Source organism: Pleurotus ostreatus (assembly GCF_014466165.1).
Source record: "Pleurotus ostreatus strain PC9 chromosome Unknown scaffold_3, whole genome shotgun sequence".
NCBI classification, from domain to species: domain Eukaryota; kingdom Fungi; phylum Basidiomycota; class Agaricomycetes; order Agaricales; family Pleurotaceae; genus Pleurotus; species Pleurotus ostreatus.
The window spans coordinates 901,792-919,330 of NW_023503158.1; the positions used below are offsets into that span (position 1 = coordinate 901,792).

Below are 17,539 nucleotides of genomic sequence, written 5' to 3' on the forward strand. Positions count from 1 at the left end.
GCTCTGGGAATGCCGGAATTAATATATACTTGCGAGAACGACGGAGGCAATATTACCGGAAGGTTTTACAATCAGACATATGATTTCAGTTCTCAGAGGATGGGAGTCGTGGAAGACGAGATCTAATCTGCACCTGCAGTGTCTATAGCCGTAGACTCGAGTCTGGAGACACAAACCTTCCACACAATCGCCGTAATGTCGCCTGACTTGGGTGGATGCATCCTATAACATGGCGCCCACCGAACGAAGGGATGCCAATTGCCATCAAATTCCCGTCCCCCAAAACAAAATTACGCCCCGAAGAAGAAGTGCACCCCGTCAAAGGGACGAAGGTAGAGTGGACAAATTTCACTGGTGTCGTTCTGATAGTCGACGAGGAATCATTGGCACACGTGTAAGGGTGTTCCGACACCATGCTTGGGATCCAGAATCACGAATGTTCTCGATGAATTTTTAATGATAAAAGCCCCCTTGGCCTTCAGCTAGATAGTGCTCACAGCATGCTCATTGCTTAAACAGGGAAAGGCGTGAGGCCACCAGTGGCGTCGCGTAATAAATGTGTGCTGAAAGACAACGGTCGAGACGCCAGAACGTCGCGAGCAGACCCGGTAATGCATCCGTCGAAGATGAGGGGATAAATCAGCAAGATACCAATTTGACATCTGCGTAGATCTGGGGCTCTATTTCGTGTGTCGCTGGCATCTCCAACCCAAGGGCCTTTGAACCTGCACAGACTCGAGCCGGGAGCCCCTGAGCCACTCTACTAAAACGGGATGCCTGTTGCCCGTCTGGGAAAGAGTGGCTCCAGCCAATCAGCGGGCAGCAGACCAAAAATTCAATACTCCATGTTCGCGAACACTTCGATCAGCGAGCCGTTCGTCCTCGCCAGCTACGGAAACTCCTCAGCAACCGGCTCATCGAAGGACAGTGGTCGGAATAAGTCGGCCGTTTATGCCACCTCTCATGCCGGAAGCTCTGGAAGCAGCGATGGGTTGGGTACGGTAACGGCACAAGGAGATGGAGTACATATTATCGATGTATGTTGTACCAGCTCTCGCCAGAATATACCCGTAGCTCATGGGGCGTTCCCTAGTTATCAAATCTCAATCCTGTCACGTCTCAAACCTTGGGACCATCCACCCTCTTTTCGTGCCCAGCGGTGACCCAGGTGGTTTCGGAGGAGTCGAAAAAAAGCTGCACAATCTACGCTGCAATACAGGCCTCGTCGGACTTGCCACAGGAGTCTAGTGGAAGATGTATCTGGATATGGGAAGAAGATCTCATGAACTCGTCTGGTGGCTCGCGAAAGAAGCAAGAGATCACTGTATGTTGTGACCGTTTCAGCTCGTCATGAAAATCACTGAGAAAGGGATCAGCTACCGCACGCGGTAGCTCAGTTATATGTCTCGGATGAGCTATGTGAGCGGGCGATAGCAACTTCACCTGAAGGAGACGTGTCGATCATACAGAGAGACGGTTCTTCAATAAAAACCAGAGAGTCGACCCTAGATGGCGCGAAGGTCTTCAAGTCTTTCTGCTATTCGCGTCGGGCCTGCTCATTTCTGGGGTCTCAAATTTCATCAAGTACCGGGGTCGTGGTTATACTTGTATATGTTCAAAACTCCAAGCTTCAAGTGTCAGTCATCCATTGCGACGACCAACAAATACCAAACGATGTTGGCACGATAGATATAGCAATTGAATCCGATGTAGGGAAGAATTCTTCACTTTCGTAACTGGACTAATGAGATCTGTAGAAATTACTTGATGTCTCCCTCAGTGACTCGGGCTTCATGACCATCTTGTGTGAGCACGTTTTCCTCGCGTATTTTGGCCAGGTTCCCTAATGCCATGGCATCACAGTCCAAAATGGGTCTTGGTATTCATATAGACTTGACGCCGCGGATGCTGCTTCTATATCGGCGGCACCAGGCGCAGAGAAACTGCACCTCACTTCGCTTAGTTTCGCCACCAGTCCTAATGCCTCTAGCGAAACCTCGTTGCTCTCCCTTGGCTCATCGCACGTACTCTTAGCAGGAATAACAGCTGGCTCAACCCGAGAGATCGTACTTCTGCTATGGGATGTTCAATACTCCGTCTTACTCGCCTCACATTCCCTCCCCATTCCTTCGACCATCTCCCAATCAAAGGATGTCGCGATTAGACTACAGCTCAGCTTAGCGAAATCACATGCTCTACTCGTTCTTTCTCCGTATCTTGCTTCTACCACTCGCAAATCGTTGCCCGGGCCATCTGCTCTGCGCTCCAGTGTACTTGCTGTACCTTTTACAGTGCCAGCCGTATCAACAATCGCGAATGCCATGGGGCGTGGAGCCTCAGGTGATCGGTGGCTCAAGAAGCAATCATCAGACGATGGAATTCAACTCGGGGAGGCCAGGTCCCAAGTTCTTGAGTCTATGCGCTACGCCGTGGAGAAGGGTCAGCTCAAGGCTGTAAACGACGTGTTCTTCGAATGGGTAAATAAACAAAAGGCGTCCGGTGAATCGATTGATAATGAGGTATACCAATCTCTCTCTCCTTTCCGTGTTTGTCATCTCACATACAGCATTTTTGTCGCATTAGGCTTTGTCGTATCAATTCGTCCAAAAGGTTCTCTCCGTTGTTTTACAACCATCGAAACTGCATTCTTCAGAGGTGGTGCAATACCTCTTGCAATCTGGGTCGATTAGTTCAAACATGGTTGAGGGTGGGCTCTTCGCTGCACTCCGCAGCAAAGCCGACTGGGTACGCCCTTGTACAGCTTCACCCCTTTACCAATGTCTGACCTTTAGTAGCCAGCCATTGAACTGGCTCTACAAGAGGTTGTCGACTTGTCCGAAGCTGAAACAATTGCGTGCCTCAAAGACGTAGTTATGCACCATCGTCGACAACTTCAATCCTCCCAGGATTCCGAAGGCATGCAAGTTGACTCAATCCAGGTCATCCCATCTCTCCCCGCCTTCCTTTCCCTCTGCGTCCAGTATCCTATGACGCCGAGCACGCTCAGGATAGCTATCCGCGAGCAATTCACCGACGAAGACACTATCTGTTGCGTGCTCGAGACCATACAGTTGTGGCTAGCGCAGCTTAGTCAAAACCATGATCCATTTAAAAACTTTTCTCCGCAACCCGAGCTCTTGGGACCACCACCATTAGACAAGGTATGTGTTGAGTATTCACGACTGCTCCGCTTGCTGAAGCAGGTCGCTACGCCACCTAGCTTCTGTTATTTCTTCAATGTATGATCGATGCTACATTCGTCAACCTTTTGCAGCATCGGCCAGCACACTGGATTTTACAGGACATCATGTCCGACATCGAGGCAGAAGTGGCTTTCGTGGATCAGCTGGGAACACTGAGAGGGCCCCTGGAGGTTTTTGCGAAGGCTGAAGCTAAAGCTGCTAAAGAGGCTAAGGATGGCAAGGGGAAGACAACGTCCCAGACCGACTGGATGCAAAAGAGGAAACGAGCCCACGAACAGGTCGGAATGGCGGTCGGTCTTTACCGTCTTGAAGAACTCGTTATTTAGGGCACAAAGTAATTTATTAGTTGCCGTTATCTGTATGGTTGATACTATCTAGATTGTGTAAACCACTGTTTCATAATCGAACGAGAGGGCAAAACCTCTTAAAGTACGTTCGGTCCGTGATGTACGTGGAACCCCAGTGGTGTGCCACTTCCTGTAAAGCAAACATTAATAGCCGGAGATCTTCTTCCTACCCCGCCTAGGTACGTGATGTCGAGCGTTCGTGCCTGCCCTTGGAAGTCGGATGCTAGTCTACAGCAACTTAAGTCGGGAAGAGGTCTCCGAATAACTGGCGAAGCATAAGCGAACCCGATACGTCTAAAGTTTTGAACTCCAAATCAACCGGAATGGTGTAAGTCTCTCATCTTGATATATTTGATCCCCATCTCAAAACATTGTCGTCTGGCGACTCCACATCAATCCGATGTTACGTCTCCATATACATAGCTATACCCCATACATGATGACCAAACCTAGTGGTGAACTCAGGACAACCGCACTAACAGCGCCAGCTAGGCCATATTCGCTGCAAGTGCGGGACTCCGGGCAAACGTACAAAGTTTAAATGCTAATACAGAATCTATTTTGAAGATCTAGGAAACTCTATCACAGATGATGACGATGATGGTGTAGGTCCGTTAAGCGATAGCATGTATGTATATCTACAGATTTTGAAAGGGGAGCCATGCAATGAGTTGAATGTCCTGGTATATCAGATGTATGAAACTTTGAGGGGAAGATGGGGAGTATCGTGTAGTCGTCGACTAGTCGTTGGGGTTGCCATGCTGTTATTTCGCCATACAATCTCATCACGAGGAAGCTCGAATCTGTACTTCTCGAGGAGCATAGTAAGGACGATTTCTATGCGTCCTCGTTTAAATGCTAAGACCTCCATCCAATAGGCGGATGAACTCACTGATTTCGACGATGGAGAATTTTGCACCGCTGTAGTAAGGAGATTAGCAGCAAATCCTGGGAAATGAATATGCACTAACATGCAAGCTCTTCCGCCGCCCATGAATGTCATACTGAAGAAGGGATTAGCGAGGGTACGTTAAGCAACCTCTTATCACCTACATGCCCGAGTAAATGCCTGGAAGTCGTTCCTTGGCAACTTCCTCAGGAGGTTGATCTAGCCATCGATCCGGCAACCACTCATCAGCATCCTCTCCCCATATCTGTGGATCACGGTTGGCAGCGCCAAGGCCTAGAATGATGTTTGTGTTAGGCTTGACATGTACCGAAGTTACATGGGTACGCCCATTGGGCGAGGGGTCTTGGACGGGGATTGGCGTGGAGAACGGCAATATCATCTCCTTTCGAGCTCTATTGTATGCTTGTCCGTTAATACCACCTTCCCCAACGGATATCAGGTCACGTACGTGCGAGATATGAAGGTAAATGGCGCATGCCTAGCACGCAATTTAGCCTTCCGTTAGGGGGTAGGAACGGTGTGCTTACAGTCTTAGTGATTCTCGGACGACGGCGTCTAGATACGGCAATGCCATAAGTTCATCATAGCTAAAGTCGGCGCCATTGACATTTGCCCTAGCGGCAATGACTTCGGCACGAACGCGCTCTTGCTCCTTAGGGTGCAGCGCTAGAATATGCAACATTCGGGCTAAGGAACTGGACGTGGTATCGTGAGCGGCGAAGATCAACGTGCTGTAGCAATGTCCATCAGTGACAATACCTCCCAAGCGTAGATACGGACATACTTCATTTGCGCAAGTAACTCGTTGTCGGGCAATCTATCACGTTCATCTGCGACGGAATTGGCCTTGACTGACGTGTCCAAGTCATGGTCAGTCAAGGGATCAGACCTGGTGAGATAATAGGTACTGACGCAGTAAACTCATGAGATCTTTTCCTTTCCCGACTTCCAAGGAAGACACTTCCTCTCCCGCTTCAAGTGCCGCCTTCTTGCGCTTAAAGATATTTACCGAAGTATTGTGCATGGTGTCGACGATTTCCTTGACTCGCTGAAGAGCATCACTCGGGATCAGTTCGAGAAGATGTCTTCTGAGGCTTGGTGTCCCTATTTTGACGAGGTAAGGGAGATATTGGCGGACCACAGCAAATTGGAAGACAGCCGGGCTGTGGTTGGACGGTGGAGTTAAGCGTGAGATCCATGTCAGAAAATGCATACTCACAAAAGGTCCTTGACGGCTTGACTGTACGGATTAATGCTCTTTTGATTGAAGCTATCGAAAGAGTAGCCCAGCCCGCCTTGGCCGATATATTCTAGTGCAGTGCGGGACATCCAGTTGAGCATATCAATCTCTTGGGGGCCATCTTGCAATAATCCATCTAAGACATCTCGGAGCTGAGATTTTTTGTCAGCTGGGAGGTAGATGTATAGTCAATTCGCGGACCTGGTACGTTATTGGGTAGAAAATCGGGACGAGTTGTCGTAGGTGTGCCGCGGAGAAGGCCGGGTTCAAGAGTTTGCGCTGGCGTTTATGGTCATCACCTTGCGAGGATGTTAAGAGCTGCGATGGACAGTGTGTATGAAGGCCTACCTCCAGTCGATAGTAAGCCGTCACCAAAGATGAGTCGGTTACCCCTATGTCAAACTTATTGGTAAGTATAATAAAGGAGGCAATGCTAACGTGCGTACTCGGTGAACATTGACGTTTCCTCGTAGACGGATTGATCCTGGTGGACAGGGTTAACATCAGCATTACGACAGACAGATGTGAAGTCAGGCGCACCTTGACTACGATGTGATGGAGTGCCCTAGGATCAGAGACGTACAGTTGCTCAGCCTGGACAGGGATTAGGTTATGCCTCATCGACATCAACGATGACAGGCGTCTTACTCCGAACAACCCATGGACTCTGAATACACGCCCATATTTCTTGGACATGTTGAAATGCCATGGTATGCCTTCTGGGCTGTAGACATGGGATAGATTGCCTGGTGGGAGAATCTATGTGAGATCTTGAAGACAGGCTTGGGGGGGAGCCTCGAACCAGTTATAAGAGAGTCCCGAGGGGGTCCAGGCAATTCATGGAACGGCGACCTAATGAAGAGAGACCGAACGACGCGCCAGAGAGCCCAAGATGTTGCATAGATTGCAAGGGTCTGGACGAGAAGGAACACCGGAGAAGCGTATGTCATGGTAGAGGTGGTCGCGCGCTCGGAAGGTCGCAGAGAGGAGAGTCTGGCTTTGAGAAATCCATGAGGGCGTGCTCTTTTATGCCAAGGGGATGGCCGACTGAGCTCGGATTATTCGAGGAAGATTGACTGCCATGATCGACCCTTCTGAAGCATCGCCGAAGTGAGGTCCCAAGTTAACTCTCGGCACATGCCAGTGTAATACCCGCATGAGAAGTAGTAGGGGACGAGTTTGATAACACCTTCCCACCGAAATCCAAGCCTGGAAGACATACGTAGAAATGGTGCTCCAGAAAGAAGCCACCCTATTGCGAACAGGACCAACGAGATGTGAGGTGATAGGCGACTTTTGATTCGAAAGGGCTGCACTAAAAGGGCCGGGGCAAAGCTAGAATACAAAAACAAGCTGAGCTGAGTAGCTAATCTATAGATATGTTTGACAGATATGCCTTGCGATCTTGTATATTAATAGCATCTTCCACAATCTTCATCCCTTGAATCTTCCCGGAATCATTTCTTTCCGCCTTTACGTTGTTTCACGCCTGAGCGTTTGCTGTTTGGCAAAGCCTGCGAGGTCGAGTTGGACGTGGGAGCGACTTTTGGACCTTCTTCCGTTGGCTGCCTTGGGGAAGTCACAGAAGGTGCCGGATTCCGATGAAGGAACTTGAGGAGCACTGATGCCACTCCTCCAGAAAGTAGGAGTAGCATCCAGTTAGGGATAAGAACAGTAACGTTGTAGATCCTAGTGAGGACAACGGCCAAGTACTCCATCAGGTACTCTCTGTCTCGTGGAGCTTAGAACTGACAACCCGATCGAGGAGAGTCAAAGGTACGCACCTACTGCCACCGGGTGCATATGCTGAGGACCATGGTGGCGTTGCTTGCCAGCCGTCATGCTTGAGAAACTCCAGCATGGCTTCAGCTTTAAGATTGAGCTGGTGTGGCCTGTAAAAACGAAGTTCCTGGCCTCGATCCCTCAATACCACGAGGAGTGGCGCGCTGCACAAGTCGAAACGGTAAGAAATCCAGACTAAATAAAGCACGTAAGCTCACTGCCAGACTGCCCAACGAGTTGTGATGGCCGTGACATTGAGATAGTCGATGCGTCCCCAGCGGACATGTGGGATATCCCCAGCAATCTGACTTTGGTTGAATGCTGAATCGAAAATATCGTCCAGTATCTTGGAAACACCATCCTGCTTCGAAGACGTGACAGTTCTTCCAATTCACAATATATAAGTTAAGGTTGCATGAAAGGATTATTCCGACTCACACGACGAGAAACCACGTTCGTTTTGCCTCCTCTTCTGGCGTCAAAGTTTCATTGACGATAAGGTCTCCGTAGTTCTCATCCGTGATAAGAGGAATTCTGTCGTCCCAGTAGCTGGTCCGGCTCAGTGCCTCGTCTAACCGTTCCGAAATGTTGATTCCAGCGCGCTGGAAGATCGACGATAAGGGTCCTGAGCTGAGAATCTGTTCAATTAGCCCACCCTTAGGCTTTTCGCCTGCAACGGGTTCGGCGGGGGTATAAGTTGGGGCTGGGGTATCGGCTGTTGAAACGGTCTGGCGACTCTGGCCAGGACTCCAGCCGTCTGAGAAGTACTGGGCGGCGGTCGACGATACACAGACGCCTGCTCCCAGTAAGAGTGTTGAGAGCTTCATGGTGGCCGTTGGGAAACAAGTGACTGGACACCTGAATTTCTGAGTTTTTTATTGTTCGGTGTTGTGTACCTGTAGCATGTGAGCCCGCTCAGCGATAGCGCGGGTGTAACTTCGTGTCACGTTTCAGCTTTACTCCCGTCAGGTCACTCGTCGCTGGGCTCAGTCCCAAGCTCACTTTCATCTGTGCTCTTCCTTTTACAAGACGGCCACGCCGCCACTTCGAATCTCGAGTGGCTTCACGATTCAAAATGCGCAGCACCTTGTGCACCAAAATTATATTGTTCGGATGGGCTGTCGCCGCTAGCATACGTGGAACGCTTGCAGCCTCAGCTGGTTCTGATGGTACTTCGATTTTCTATCTGCAACGAGGTTGTACTGACAGTGTTGGCGTATAGTTCCTTCGGCCGCGTCGTTCTACGTCCCATCACTTCCAGACTTACACCAGGATTCATTACATCCGCTTCGTATATACTCAGGACATCTCTCATCCGACACGAGCAAGGACGCATCATCAAGCACAGATGTGACGCCGCACCTGTTCTTTGTGCTAGTAAAGAACCGCAGGACAGCAGATAAGGAACGGGTGATGTTTTGGTTTAACGTGAGGCCCCCGGTATGTACCACGGAATAACCTCTGACAAGTATTTGCAGGGGGGCCCTGGGTGCTCGTCATTTGACGGTCTGATGATGGAGGTGGGCCCATGGCGCATGGACGGCAAAGGTGGCTTTAAAGTAGTAGAAGGCGGATGGGAGGAGTATACTACTATGGTCTACAGTACGTTCTCCGCGTTTCGTTTTGAGCGTCGTGTCAATGCTGCCCCCAGTTGACCAGCCTGCTGGCACGGGCTTCTCCTACACTAGTACCAACAAACTTGTTGAAGGGATGTCAGAGGTATGGATGTTTTCCGACCTCTTCGCGATTTCCGACTAAGCAATTCCCCAGGCGTCAGCACAACTGTTAGTATTTTTGGAGAACTTCTACAAAGTATTCCCCGAATATCGAACTATGGATGTGAGCGCCGGTCACTTTCTCATAATTCAACCCGTGACACTGCTTCTAGACCTATCTTGGTGGCGAAAGCTTTGCCGGACAGTATATCCCATTCTTTGGTATGCACTTCAGCACATATTACTCGTTTGAACTTACCCATCCCGCCCCACTTCTAGCTGATGCTATTTTAAAGTCTTCACTCGGCACTCGCCTCATGGGGGTTGCTATCGGGAATGGCTGGATCGATGGCCGAAGACAATACCCCGCTTACATAGACTATGCAGTCAAGATGGGAATTTTGGTAGAAAACTCGGAGGTACGTACGAACTCATGTGTTGGGTTGCCTCTGAAACTGATGTTGATGGGCAGGATTGGAAATACGCGAAAGCGGAAACCGATGCATGTGTTGCAGAATTTGACAAGTTCACCGAGTTCGAGCCTGGTAACGTACCTCGGTGTGAGCGTTTGGTGCTTGACGTCGCTCGTGGCCGAAACAAAGAGTGCGTAATTATATCATATCTACTGTGTATCCAACTGATGGCCATCTGCCCTTAGAAAAGATGGTTCACCCATGTGCATCAATATTTATGACGTTCGGTACGATGACACCAAACCTGCCTGTGGGATGAACTGGCCTCCCGATATAAAACCCATTACGACATATCTCGATGTACGTCTGACTTCCCGTACGTGTCTCGCATCAACCTATTGACATATACGCACACAGCGCCCTGAGGTTGTGAAAGCCCTGCATGCCGAAGCCCATTCAGAGGCTTGGGTAGAATGTCGCGGAGCCATTCATTCAGCTTTCAACAGAAGGGAAAACAACTCTTCGATAACCATTCTTCCAAGCGTGATTGAGCGCATACCGGTTTTGATATTTGCGGGAGACCAAGACCTCATCTGCAACCATGTTGGCTTGGAAGCAATGATACAAGCAATGACTTGGAACGGCGCCAAAGGCCTCGGAGTTAGTGTTCTTACTTCATTCCTTTCACATATGCATCAACTAGAATCTCACACCATAGGTCGTGCAAACGCAATCTTGGAGTGTCGCAGGTACTCCAGCAGGAACATGGGTGTCTTCGAGGAACCTCACTTACGCTAAGGTGCGTCGATCTATTAAATGGACTCTTCCCCGACAACCAAGCGATATTAACGATGTCTTTCGTCTTGACTAGATTTTTAATGCATCACACATGGCGCCATTTGATGTGCCGCATGTTACACACGACATGATCCTCCGCTTTATGGGCGTGAACTTCTCGGCGATTATGGACGGGTCTGCAAGGATACCAAGCAGCGTTGGGACAATTATGAAACCTATCTTCATTGAAGATAGTGAAGCGTCCAAGACCCCCGCTCCTGTGCCAGGAAAGACTCCTGAACAGGACAAGGCCATGTGGGAAGGTGTGTATTGCGCCTCCCTTGTTCTATAGAACCTCGGGCTTTCTGTTCTGACTTCTGTTCTCCCACAGCGTATTACAATGCGGGTTCCGCAGCCCTTGTTTTGGTTCTCATCTTTTTGGCTCTCGGCACTTTCCTATGGTGCCGTATACGGCGACGCCGTGTCCAACTGCCCGTTTCTCATCAAGATGAAGAAAGTATACCCTTGAATTCTTCGATCGCGATGAATGGACGGCAAGACGGAGATGAAGATGATTCCGCTTCCTTCAAATCCAGGAAGGGCAAGGAGCGCGCAGTAGAGCCACCCGAGCCACCGATATTCGAGTTGGGTGAAAGTGATGATGAAGATATGAAATCTCCGTCACGGAAGCAATCCTAGAACGTGATTGTATTATTATTACACACTTATAATTTTGGGGATCATGAACCAGTTCGCTGCTGAGTGCGTTCAGAACGCTTGTCCTGTGTAGGTGCTTGTACTAGCTATTTGCTTTGTTATATGTGACACTACTACTATTCTCTAACAAAACACGCTAATTCCGAACCCAACGACGAGGCCCCCAAAGTAGGGGGATGGTCACCATGATGGTTCTGGTTACAGAATACAATTACAGTTTACACACGGAATACGGATACATTCTCTCATAAAGGTATGCTGGTTTTATATGCTTACGACTTGGAGCTATAATAACTCTCCGATTATGATAGCGTCTACCAAACTCCCTTTATCTAATACCGTTTGGCTACCGTCTTTGCGTTGGGGTAGGATGACAAGTCCGTTTGCCCCGCTGAGACTGGCCACCCTGCTGGAGCGTTGACCGCCCGTACTCGTTGCCAATAACCCATCATTGCTTGACCTTACAACAACACGATGAAATTCGGTCCGAGTGTCCAGCTTCATGCTATCCTGTAACTGTGCACCTTATGGCATCGATCACCAGATTGTCGTAAGTTTCGACGCACCTTAACCTTGACACGCGGTAGCTGGCACAAGTCGCTCGGCCACCCACCCAGCTTTCTCAGAGCAGGTACCACGAAGACATTGAAAGTAACAAGGGCCGACGCGGGATTGCCTGGTAAGGCAAATATTGGCTTCTTTCTGCCATCCGCTGTGGGAATCGTTGCAAATGTTGTCGGCTTTCCGGGCTTAATGGTGATCCGCCCGAAATGAACAGTTCCTTCGAAATGGCGCTCGATGACAGGCTTCAGCAGATCTGATGCTCCCATAGATGTACCTCCAGTAGTGAGAAGGATATCCGCACTATCGAGACCCTTTCGTATTGCCGAGACGTGATCGTTAAGGCTGCATTAAGGTGAGTTTCGAATGAAGGGTGTTAAGTGACGCGCCTGACTCATCGGTCACTATTCCAAGGTCGATCACCGAATAACCCAAGCCTTCGAGAGCTGCTTGTAGCGAAGGCCTGTTCGTATCCCATACGCCCTTCCAAGAATCGGATGAAGAGGTAGATTCCGACGATAGGATGTCAGTTATCTCGTCACCTGTGCTCAGTAGAGCGATCACAGGTTTCTGATAGACGTCGACCTTTGAGCAAATGAAACTATGATCATGTACACAAACTATATCATACGGGGCCCGCTTACCTCCTTGCGACCAACGAAAGCTAGCGTGCCAATTTCTCCACCTGAAGCAAGAAGTCGTTGACCCTTTTCAAGTACAAGGTCTCCTTTTCTGGCGTCCGAACCGGGTGACCTCAGATTCTCTCCTGGAGCAACTTGAGCCAAAGTTTCTACCTCTGCTTCCTCTCCGAAAACATCTGTAGAGACCAGGCTCGTGTCTTCGACCATGATAACCGCATCTGTGCCGTTGGGCAAGGGCGCCCCAGTGTTGATGCGGTAGATAACACCAGATGGTACGGTGTCACTTAACCGATGTGAAGCTGGGGTGCATACCTTGTAGACACCAGGGGGGTCGCTGGCTATTGAGGGTCAGTCTTCTGTGTAGGCCTAGAGCATGCGACATACATCGTAAGGCATAGCCATCAACGTTGGTCGTCTCACGGATAGGTACATCTTGTGGAGCGTAAACATTCTCCGCTAGAATATGGCCTTTGAGGCCCGGTGAAACCTACTGAATTTTAGTATCCGTATTTGTCTAGCTGGTTGCTGCTCCTTACTCGACACCTTTGTGCGGGCAGGGGCCGAACCTCTTGGGAAATCAAATTGAGAGCTTGCTCGAGGGAGATAAGAGGATAAGGTGAAACTCGATGACGAGTGGATACTAGTATGGTCAGAACGGAATTAGGCTTTTGATGCCACAGCAGGCTCACCAGCAGCCTGAGGATCATGAGAAAGGACTGTCCGTGGTTGGGGTGCTTCGTGATGATGATCGTGATGATGGTGCAACTGAGCAGATGATACAGGTGTAGTGTATACTGCGACCGAAGACATATTCTTATGGACATTTTGGCCTGTCCCACCCTGAATGAGTTCTAACGCATGTTTGACCACGCCGTTGACGACCAGAGTATCCATGTTTTCTTTGACTGCTCTCACGCTACCAGGTAATGTCACAATCAACGTATTCTTCGCCGTGCCAGCCACCGGTCGGGAGAGAGCGGCCATGGGCGTGTGCTGCAGTGACGTCGCCATCAATAAGTGCACAAGGCCTGAAGCGTGACGTTCTAGTAAGGGGGAGATAGCCTTGAACGATCAGAAAAGAAACGTTAAATTGCTGCGGAAACTGGTGAAAACGAATGTACTTCTGGAGTCAAATCTCTGACGCCGAAACCGGTCCCCCCTGTAGTAATAATCCAGTCAATGTCCCCTTGATCGCACCAACGTTTCACCTGGTTCTGAATACGAGGAATACTGTCAGGGACAATAGTTGTCTCTGTACAGATGAACCCCGCTTTGGAAACGATCTCTTTGATAGTTGGTCCAGACTTATCAGCATTGGCATCAAGTGATGCCGTGTCGCTGACTACAAAGGCAGCAATCAGCAAGAATCCAAGCACAAAGAACACTCTCTACGAGCCTGTGAGGATAGCCACTCGGATAGAGTTACTCATTTTGCGTTACGGTGGCAAGAGCACGATCAGTGGGATCGTTGTCAGTAGTAAGCATCGAGCAGCAGATCTCGGCAGCGTCCCAATCGCGGAGATTGAAGCTACTATGTACTCTCACAGTCAGTAGATAAGTCTCACGGTCACTATTGCACCCTTGCAGTGTTGTCTGTATCATCCCTGTCAAGGTGCTACGTAGTTAAGTTATAGCGTCTCGTATGCCGGTCGAGAAGTGCGTTTTACATTCCACGAGCAAAATCCGATGATACGGGCCCCTTCGTTCCGCTTGTCGGCCAACCAACATGGCTGCTTCTTGTATTTTCCCCCAACTTGTTGTCCCTGGCGAACACTCCAGTATCATGGACTTTACGTCTCCTGTTTGAGACGACCGAAGTAGTCGCCTTTCAGATTTCTATCAGAGGGCGAAGGCTCACATGTCGCAACACCAACACTACAGATCAATGCAACGATCCGAAGATGAGCGTAAATAAATGATGTGCCAATCAAGCAAAATAAACCAATACCACACGTTCTCTTCGGAAATTCTGACCCAAGCACTGAAATCCATGAACAACGGAGAAGAATATCATCAACGCCGTAAACAAATGGGTATCCGCAGAATTCTACGCAATTCTATCTGGCACGAAACTCACACCAGGGCAGAGCCATTGGGGCAGAGGTTTATCCGTGTTCCTATCCGATCGACTACTCCTGGTAGGGGTACGAGAACTTCGGCTGGTCTCTACGACGCCAGAGTTTCTTCCTATGAGAAGCAGAAGACATGAGTGCATGCACGAAGTCGATCACGAAGACGAGGAAAACGTGCTAACTTCTTTTTGGTAGGTAGATGTTCTGCGAAGACTTCTACGCATTGCTTGGCCTTGAATTCGCGAATGAATCGTGGATCCCTGGGCATTGAGTTTGATATATTATTGAGGAATCTCGGGCGGAGGGAAAAACACCGACCAAAGTTCACTTGCAACGCCGAGGTCTTTGCAGCACCGCATGAGCGCGTTGCTTTTACATGCCTCGGTAGCGGTAGCGATGCCTGAAGGGTCGAAGTACTCTTGTTCACCTCGCGCAATTGCAACAAGTCTACAAGGGTAAGACAAGGGACTTACGAAGAAGGGTTTACTTACCGGCCATGGCAGACCAGCGCGTATTCTCTGCTCACAATTTTCGGCCCTACGTTGGTCTCACTTCGGGGTGCAAGACCCCATCCACCGGGGCCAAATGCCTTGTTCAAAACGCGTCGATACTTAATTTCGGGAAGATATATTAATCCGTCTACGAAGGGAGCACTCAGCCAGTCGGAAAAGCGGGGAGACAAAAGGGTGGCATACCAGGCTTAACTTCTATATCAAGGGGCTCAATGGGCGCAAGCAGAACGTCTGCAATCTCCGGGGCAAAGGCCTGTGTCGATAGACCGTAGTAGCTCTTTGACCAATCGGTATGCTGCTGAACAGGCTCTGGAGCCGTCGCTGCCCCTTCAACACCAGAGGAGTTCATCTCGGCCGCCGTGTTGGGTAGCGAATTGACGGTCGCTGGGTTTCCCGTGCTCGTAGCTCCAGCTGGTGGGGGTGTCGAGGCCGTGCTCGCATTGGCGGAGAAAACTAGTGAAGACTGAGGCGCGACCAAGGAACGTTTGGAGAAGGACGGCCTCAGTGACCGTAGGGCAGGCCTATGGCACAGTCGCGTTGCAGGGGAAAGTGCAGTCGTGCACTGGCGAAGCAAGTTCGCCATTTAACTATCAGCCTTGCCTTCCGAGTGATAAAGTCGCAGGTTGAGGAAAGTCGCGTCGAGAGAAGCACGATTGTGACCGTGCGAATTGTATAAAGTATCATAGTGACTGACTCCTAGTCGAGCCGGAACTGAGGGTTTGAGGCAACGAACGAGTTGAAACTATACAAATGTACAACATGATAATTGAGCTGCAAATGTAATTTACTTCAATTATGTATATACAATGCGGCATTGTCGCCAATTCAGTCGATGCAGACTAGGATACGACTCTAGCTGCTACTCCCTTACGGTCTACCCTCCTATTGATACCACCAATGAGTATCTTGGTGATCAAGTCAGCCGTGACCTCTCCTTTCGTCGCTTGAAATGGTGTCGTATCAACGATATCCTAGCATGACGGAATTAATGCAGGAAATCTGAAAGTGATACCAGGGGACTTACACGGATGTTGTGTGTTTTGTGCAGATCGTCATCAAGCTGCTTCAGATATTCAGCAGCGGCGACATCTTTGCCTATCTGAAGGAGCTGAATCCCCACCTAATGAGAGTGTATAAGCGTTGGTGAAAGGAATCGGCGAAAGGGGTGAACGAACTTGGGTAAGAGGAAAGTTTCCTCGATCTAATCTCTGGGCTGCGCTGAGAATCACTGATTCCGGATCATCCGCTGGAGATAAAGTTAGTGGATGTGCTGGCCAATGAACTCAAGGTGGAAACGTACTAGGCTCTCCATCGGTAATGATGACATAGTTCACTGGTTTGATTGTGTTCAAGACGCCTTGTCGCTGCGCACCCTCGATGCGAGCCAAGTATGTCAGAAGGAGAGACTCAAGCCGTTCTCCGATTGGCGTATGCCCAAATGGCCTGACGTCGAGGAACAGCCTTTGAACTTCCTTTCCACTCTGCAGAGATTTTAGATGAGGAATCGATAACAGCATTAAGTGGAATACTTGCTCTTATACCTTCCCCGACCTTAGTAGAGTTCAAGAATGCAACATCGATACCATCAGTATCGTATTTTCCAGCCATGTCAGCCAGCGCAGCTAATGATTTCTCGGCCTTAAGGTGTTGATTGTAAAGCAGGTTCACAGTAGATTAATGGTACCCACCTGGCGCCATTTGGATCCTAGCATAGAACCAGAATCATCGATTATCAACACTGTATCGTACTTGCGGAGGATCTGAAGTGCATTTTCTGCAGTATCAGCACGCATAGGGGCACGAAGATCTAGTGGAACATCAGCTCAAGTACAACTGGCAATATGAGTACGCAGAGTGAACATACATTCATCGTTGCGATGATCGGAAGAGCTTGAGGAAGAGCCTAAGGTAGAAGACACTACCGATAACAATGAGCGCCCTGATCATTTCGCTGTTTATTGTTTCTCGTCTCACCCGCCTCAGTGTAGTACGGAGGTGGTGGATCCAAAGGCACACGAGTATTATCGGGACCTGCTTTGGTGTCAGATTTCCCAGCATTCACAGTGTCTTCTGGCCCTTTGGCATCGAGCGTAGGGTCAAACTGATAACGCGATGAGGAGGAGGGACGAGATGAGGGAGTATTACCCATGGAATGTTATCAAGAGAGCTGTGGGGCCGAATTTCTGGACTAAGTTATATGATGGGAGTCCTAACGACAACGCCTCAAGTCAGCCTACAAGAACGGGACAAGACAAGACAAGCCCGCCGCCAACAATACAGGAAGTTGACGGGCGCGAAGCGCCCAATCACCCTAGTGAGGAATAACAAAGGCAAGGATCTATAGATCATGGAGGCCGCACTTTGAGGCACGCGCGAATTAAATACGAGAATTTGACCAGAGCGAGCCCTCCGCAAATCGTAAGTCAAGCAAGTGAAGAGAAACACGACAGGCTGTGAACTCGGAATTTGAATCCAAGATAGGGGCACAGCCAGAAAAGGCAACCTACAGTATTGGCTCGATGCCTCTCATGATCCCCTCCAGCAGCTCCGGAAACAGCCATGGAAGGCCTTCGTCCAGTGCATCTCTCAGGCCCCCATCCAGTGCATCGAGGCGACCTGGATCAAGCGCCTCCCAGCGACCATCATCTG

At 49.5% G+C, this 17,539-nt stretch overlaps 7 protein-coding genes across 7 annotated transcripts; 2 read left to right on the forward strand and 5 right to left on the reverse strand.

Annotated features, from left to right (window-relative positions):
* Positions 1-845: 845 nt before the first annotated feature.
* On the forward strand, positions 846-3,529 carry PC9H_004756 (uncharacterized protein; the record flags this gene model as incomplete). Its single annotated transcript, XM_036774338.1, has 8 exons — positions 846-1,037; positions 1,094-1,324; positions 1,377-1,709; positions 1,758-1,806; positions 1,864-2,519; positions 2,584-2,745; positions 2,796-3,161; positions 3,221-3,529. The coding sequence occupies 8 exons, from the start codon at positions 846-848 to the stop codon at positions 3,527-3,529; spliced, it is 2,298 nt and encodes a 765-aa protein (XP_036632840.1).
* Positions 3,530-4,238: 709 nt separating this feature from the next.
* DIT2_1 (cytochrome P450-dit2) lies at positions 4,239-6,650 on the reverse strand (the record flags this gene model as incomplete). Its single annotated transcript, XM_036774339.1, has 15 exons — positions 4,239-4,387; positions 4,443-4,471; positions 4,522-4,554; positions 4,604-4,852; positions 4,909-4,938; positions 4,988-5,191; positions 5,245-5,311; positions 5,373-5,623; positions 5,680-5,852; positions 5,902-5,999; positions 6,049-6,092; positions 6,147-6,184; positions 6,241-6,294; positions 6,349-6,446; positions 6,503-6,650. The coding sequence occupies 15 exons, from the start codon at positions 6,648-6,650 to the stop codon at positions 4,239-4,241; spliced, it is 1,665 nt and encodes a 554-aa protein (XP_036632841.1).
* A 507-nt stretch (positions 6,651-7,157) lies between these two features.
* Positions 7,158-8,309, reverse strand: PC9H_004758 (uncharacterized protein; the record flags this gene model as incomplete). The annotated part of the gene is made up of 4 exons (XM_036774340.1): positions 7,158-7,428; positions 7,485-7,646; positions 7,701-7,865; positions 7,921-8,309. The coding sequence occupies 4 exons, from the start codon at positions 8,307-8,309 to the stop codon at positions 7,158-7,160; spliced, it is 987 nt and encodes a 328-aa protein (XP_036632842.1).
* Positions 8,310-8,557: 248 nt separating this feature from the next.
* Positions 8,558-11,086, forward strand: KEX1 (Cell death protease; the record flags this gene model as incomplete). The annotated part of the gene is made up of 13 exons (XM_036774341.1): positions 8,558-8,651; positions 8,705-8,910; positions 8,961-9,084; positions 9,134-9,201; positions 9,253-9,321; positions 9,371-9,419; positions 9,477-9,616; positions 9,670-9,800; positions 9,856-9,970; positions 10,028-10,270; positions 10,329-10,409; positions 10,482-10,710; positions 10,779-11,086. The coding sequence occupies 13 exons, from the start codon at positions 8,558-8,560 to the stop codon at positions 11,084-11,086; spliced, it is 1,857 nt and encodes a 618-aa protein (XP_036632843.1).
* Positions 11,087-11,389: 303 nt separating this feature from the next.
* On the reverse strand, positions 11,390-13,736 carry PC9H_004760 (uncharacterized protein; the record flags this gene model as incomplete). Its single annotated transcript, XM_036774342.1, has 9 exons — positions 11,390-11,620; positions 11,671-12,010; positions 12,060-12,250; positions 12,310-12,644; positions 12,691-12,793; positions 12,843-12,946; positions 12,996-13,368; positions 13,428-13,648; positions 13,703-13,736. The coding sequence occupies 9 exons, from the start codon at positions 13,734-13,736 to the stop codon at positions 11,390-11,392; spliced, it is 1,932 nt and encodes a 643-aa protein (XP_036632844.1).
* Positions 13,737-14,435: 699 nt separating this feature from the next.
* PC9H_004761 (uncharacterized protein) lies at positions 14,436-15,473 on the reverse strand (the record flags this gene model as incomplete). Its single annotated transcript, XM_036774343.1, has 5 exons — positions 14,436-14,493; positions 14,561-14,638; positions 14,697-14,825; positions 14,870-15,017; positions 15,074-15,473. The coding sequence occupies 5 exons, from the start codon at positions 15,471-15,473 to the stop codon at positions 14,436-14,438; spliced, it is 813 nt and encodes a 270-aa protein (XP_036632845.1).
* A 256-nt stretch (positions 15,474-15,729) lies between these two features.
* On the reverse strand, positions 15,730-17,039 carry PC9H_004762 (uncharacterized protein; the record flags this gene model as incomplete). The annotated part of the gene is made up of 8 exons (XM_036774344.1): positions 15,730-15,861; positions 15,915-16,010; positions 16,066-16,136; positions 16,191-16,371; positions 16,424-16,528; positions 16,579-16,697; positions 16,755-16,808; positions 16,865-17,039. The coding sequence occupies 8 exons, from the start codon at positions 17,037-17,039 to the stop codon at positions 15,730-15,732; spliced, it is 933 nt and encodes a 310-aa protein (XP_036632846.1).
* Between the last annotated feature and the right edge of the window lie 500 nt (positions 17,040-17,539).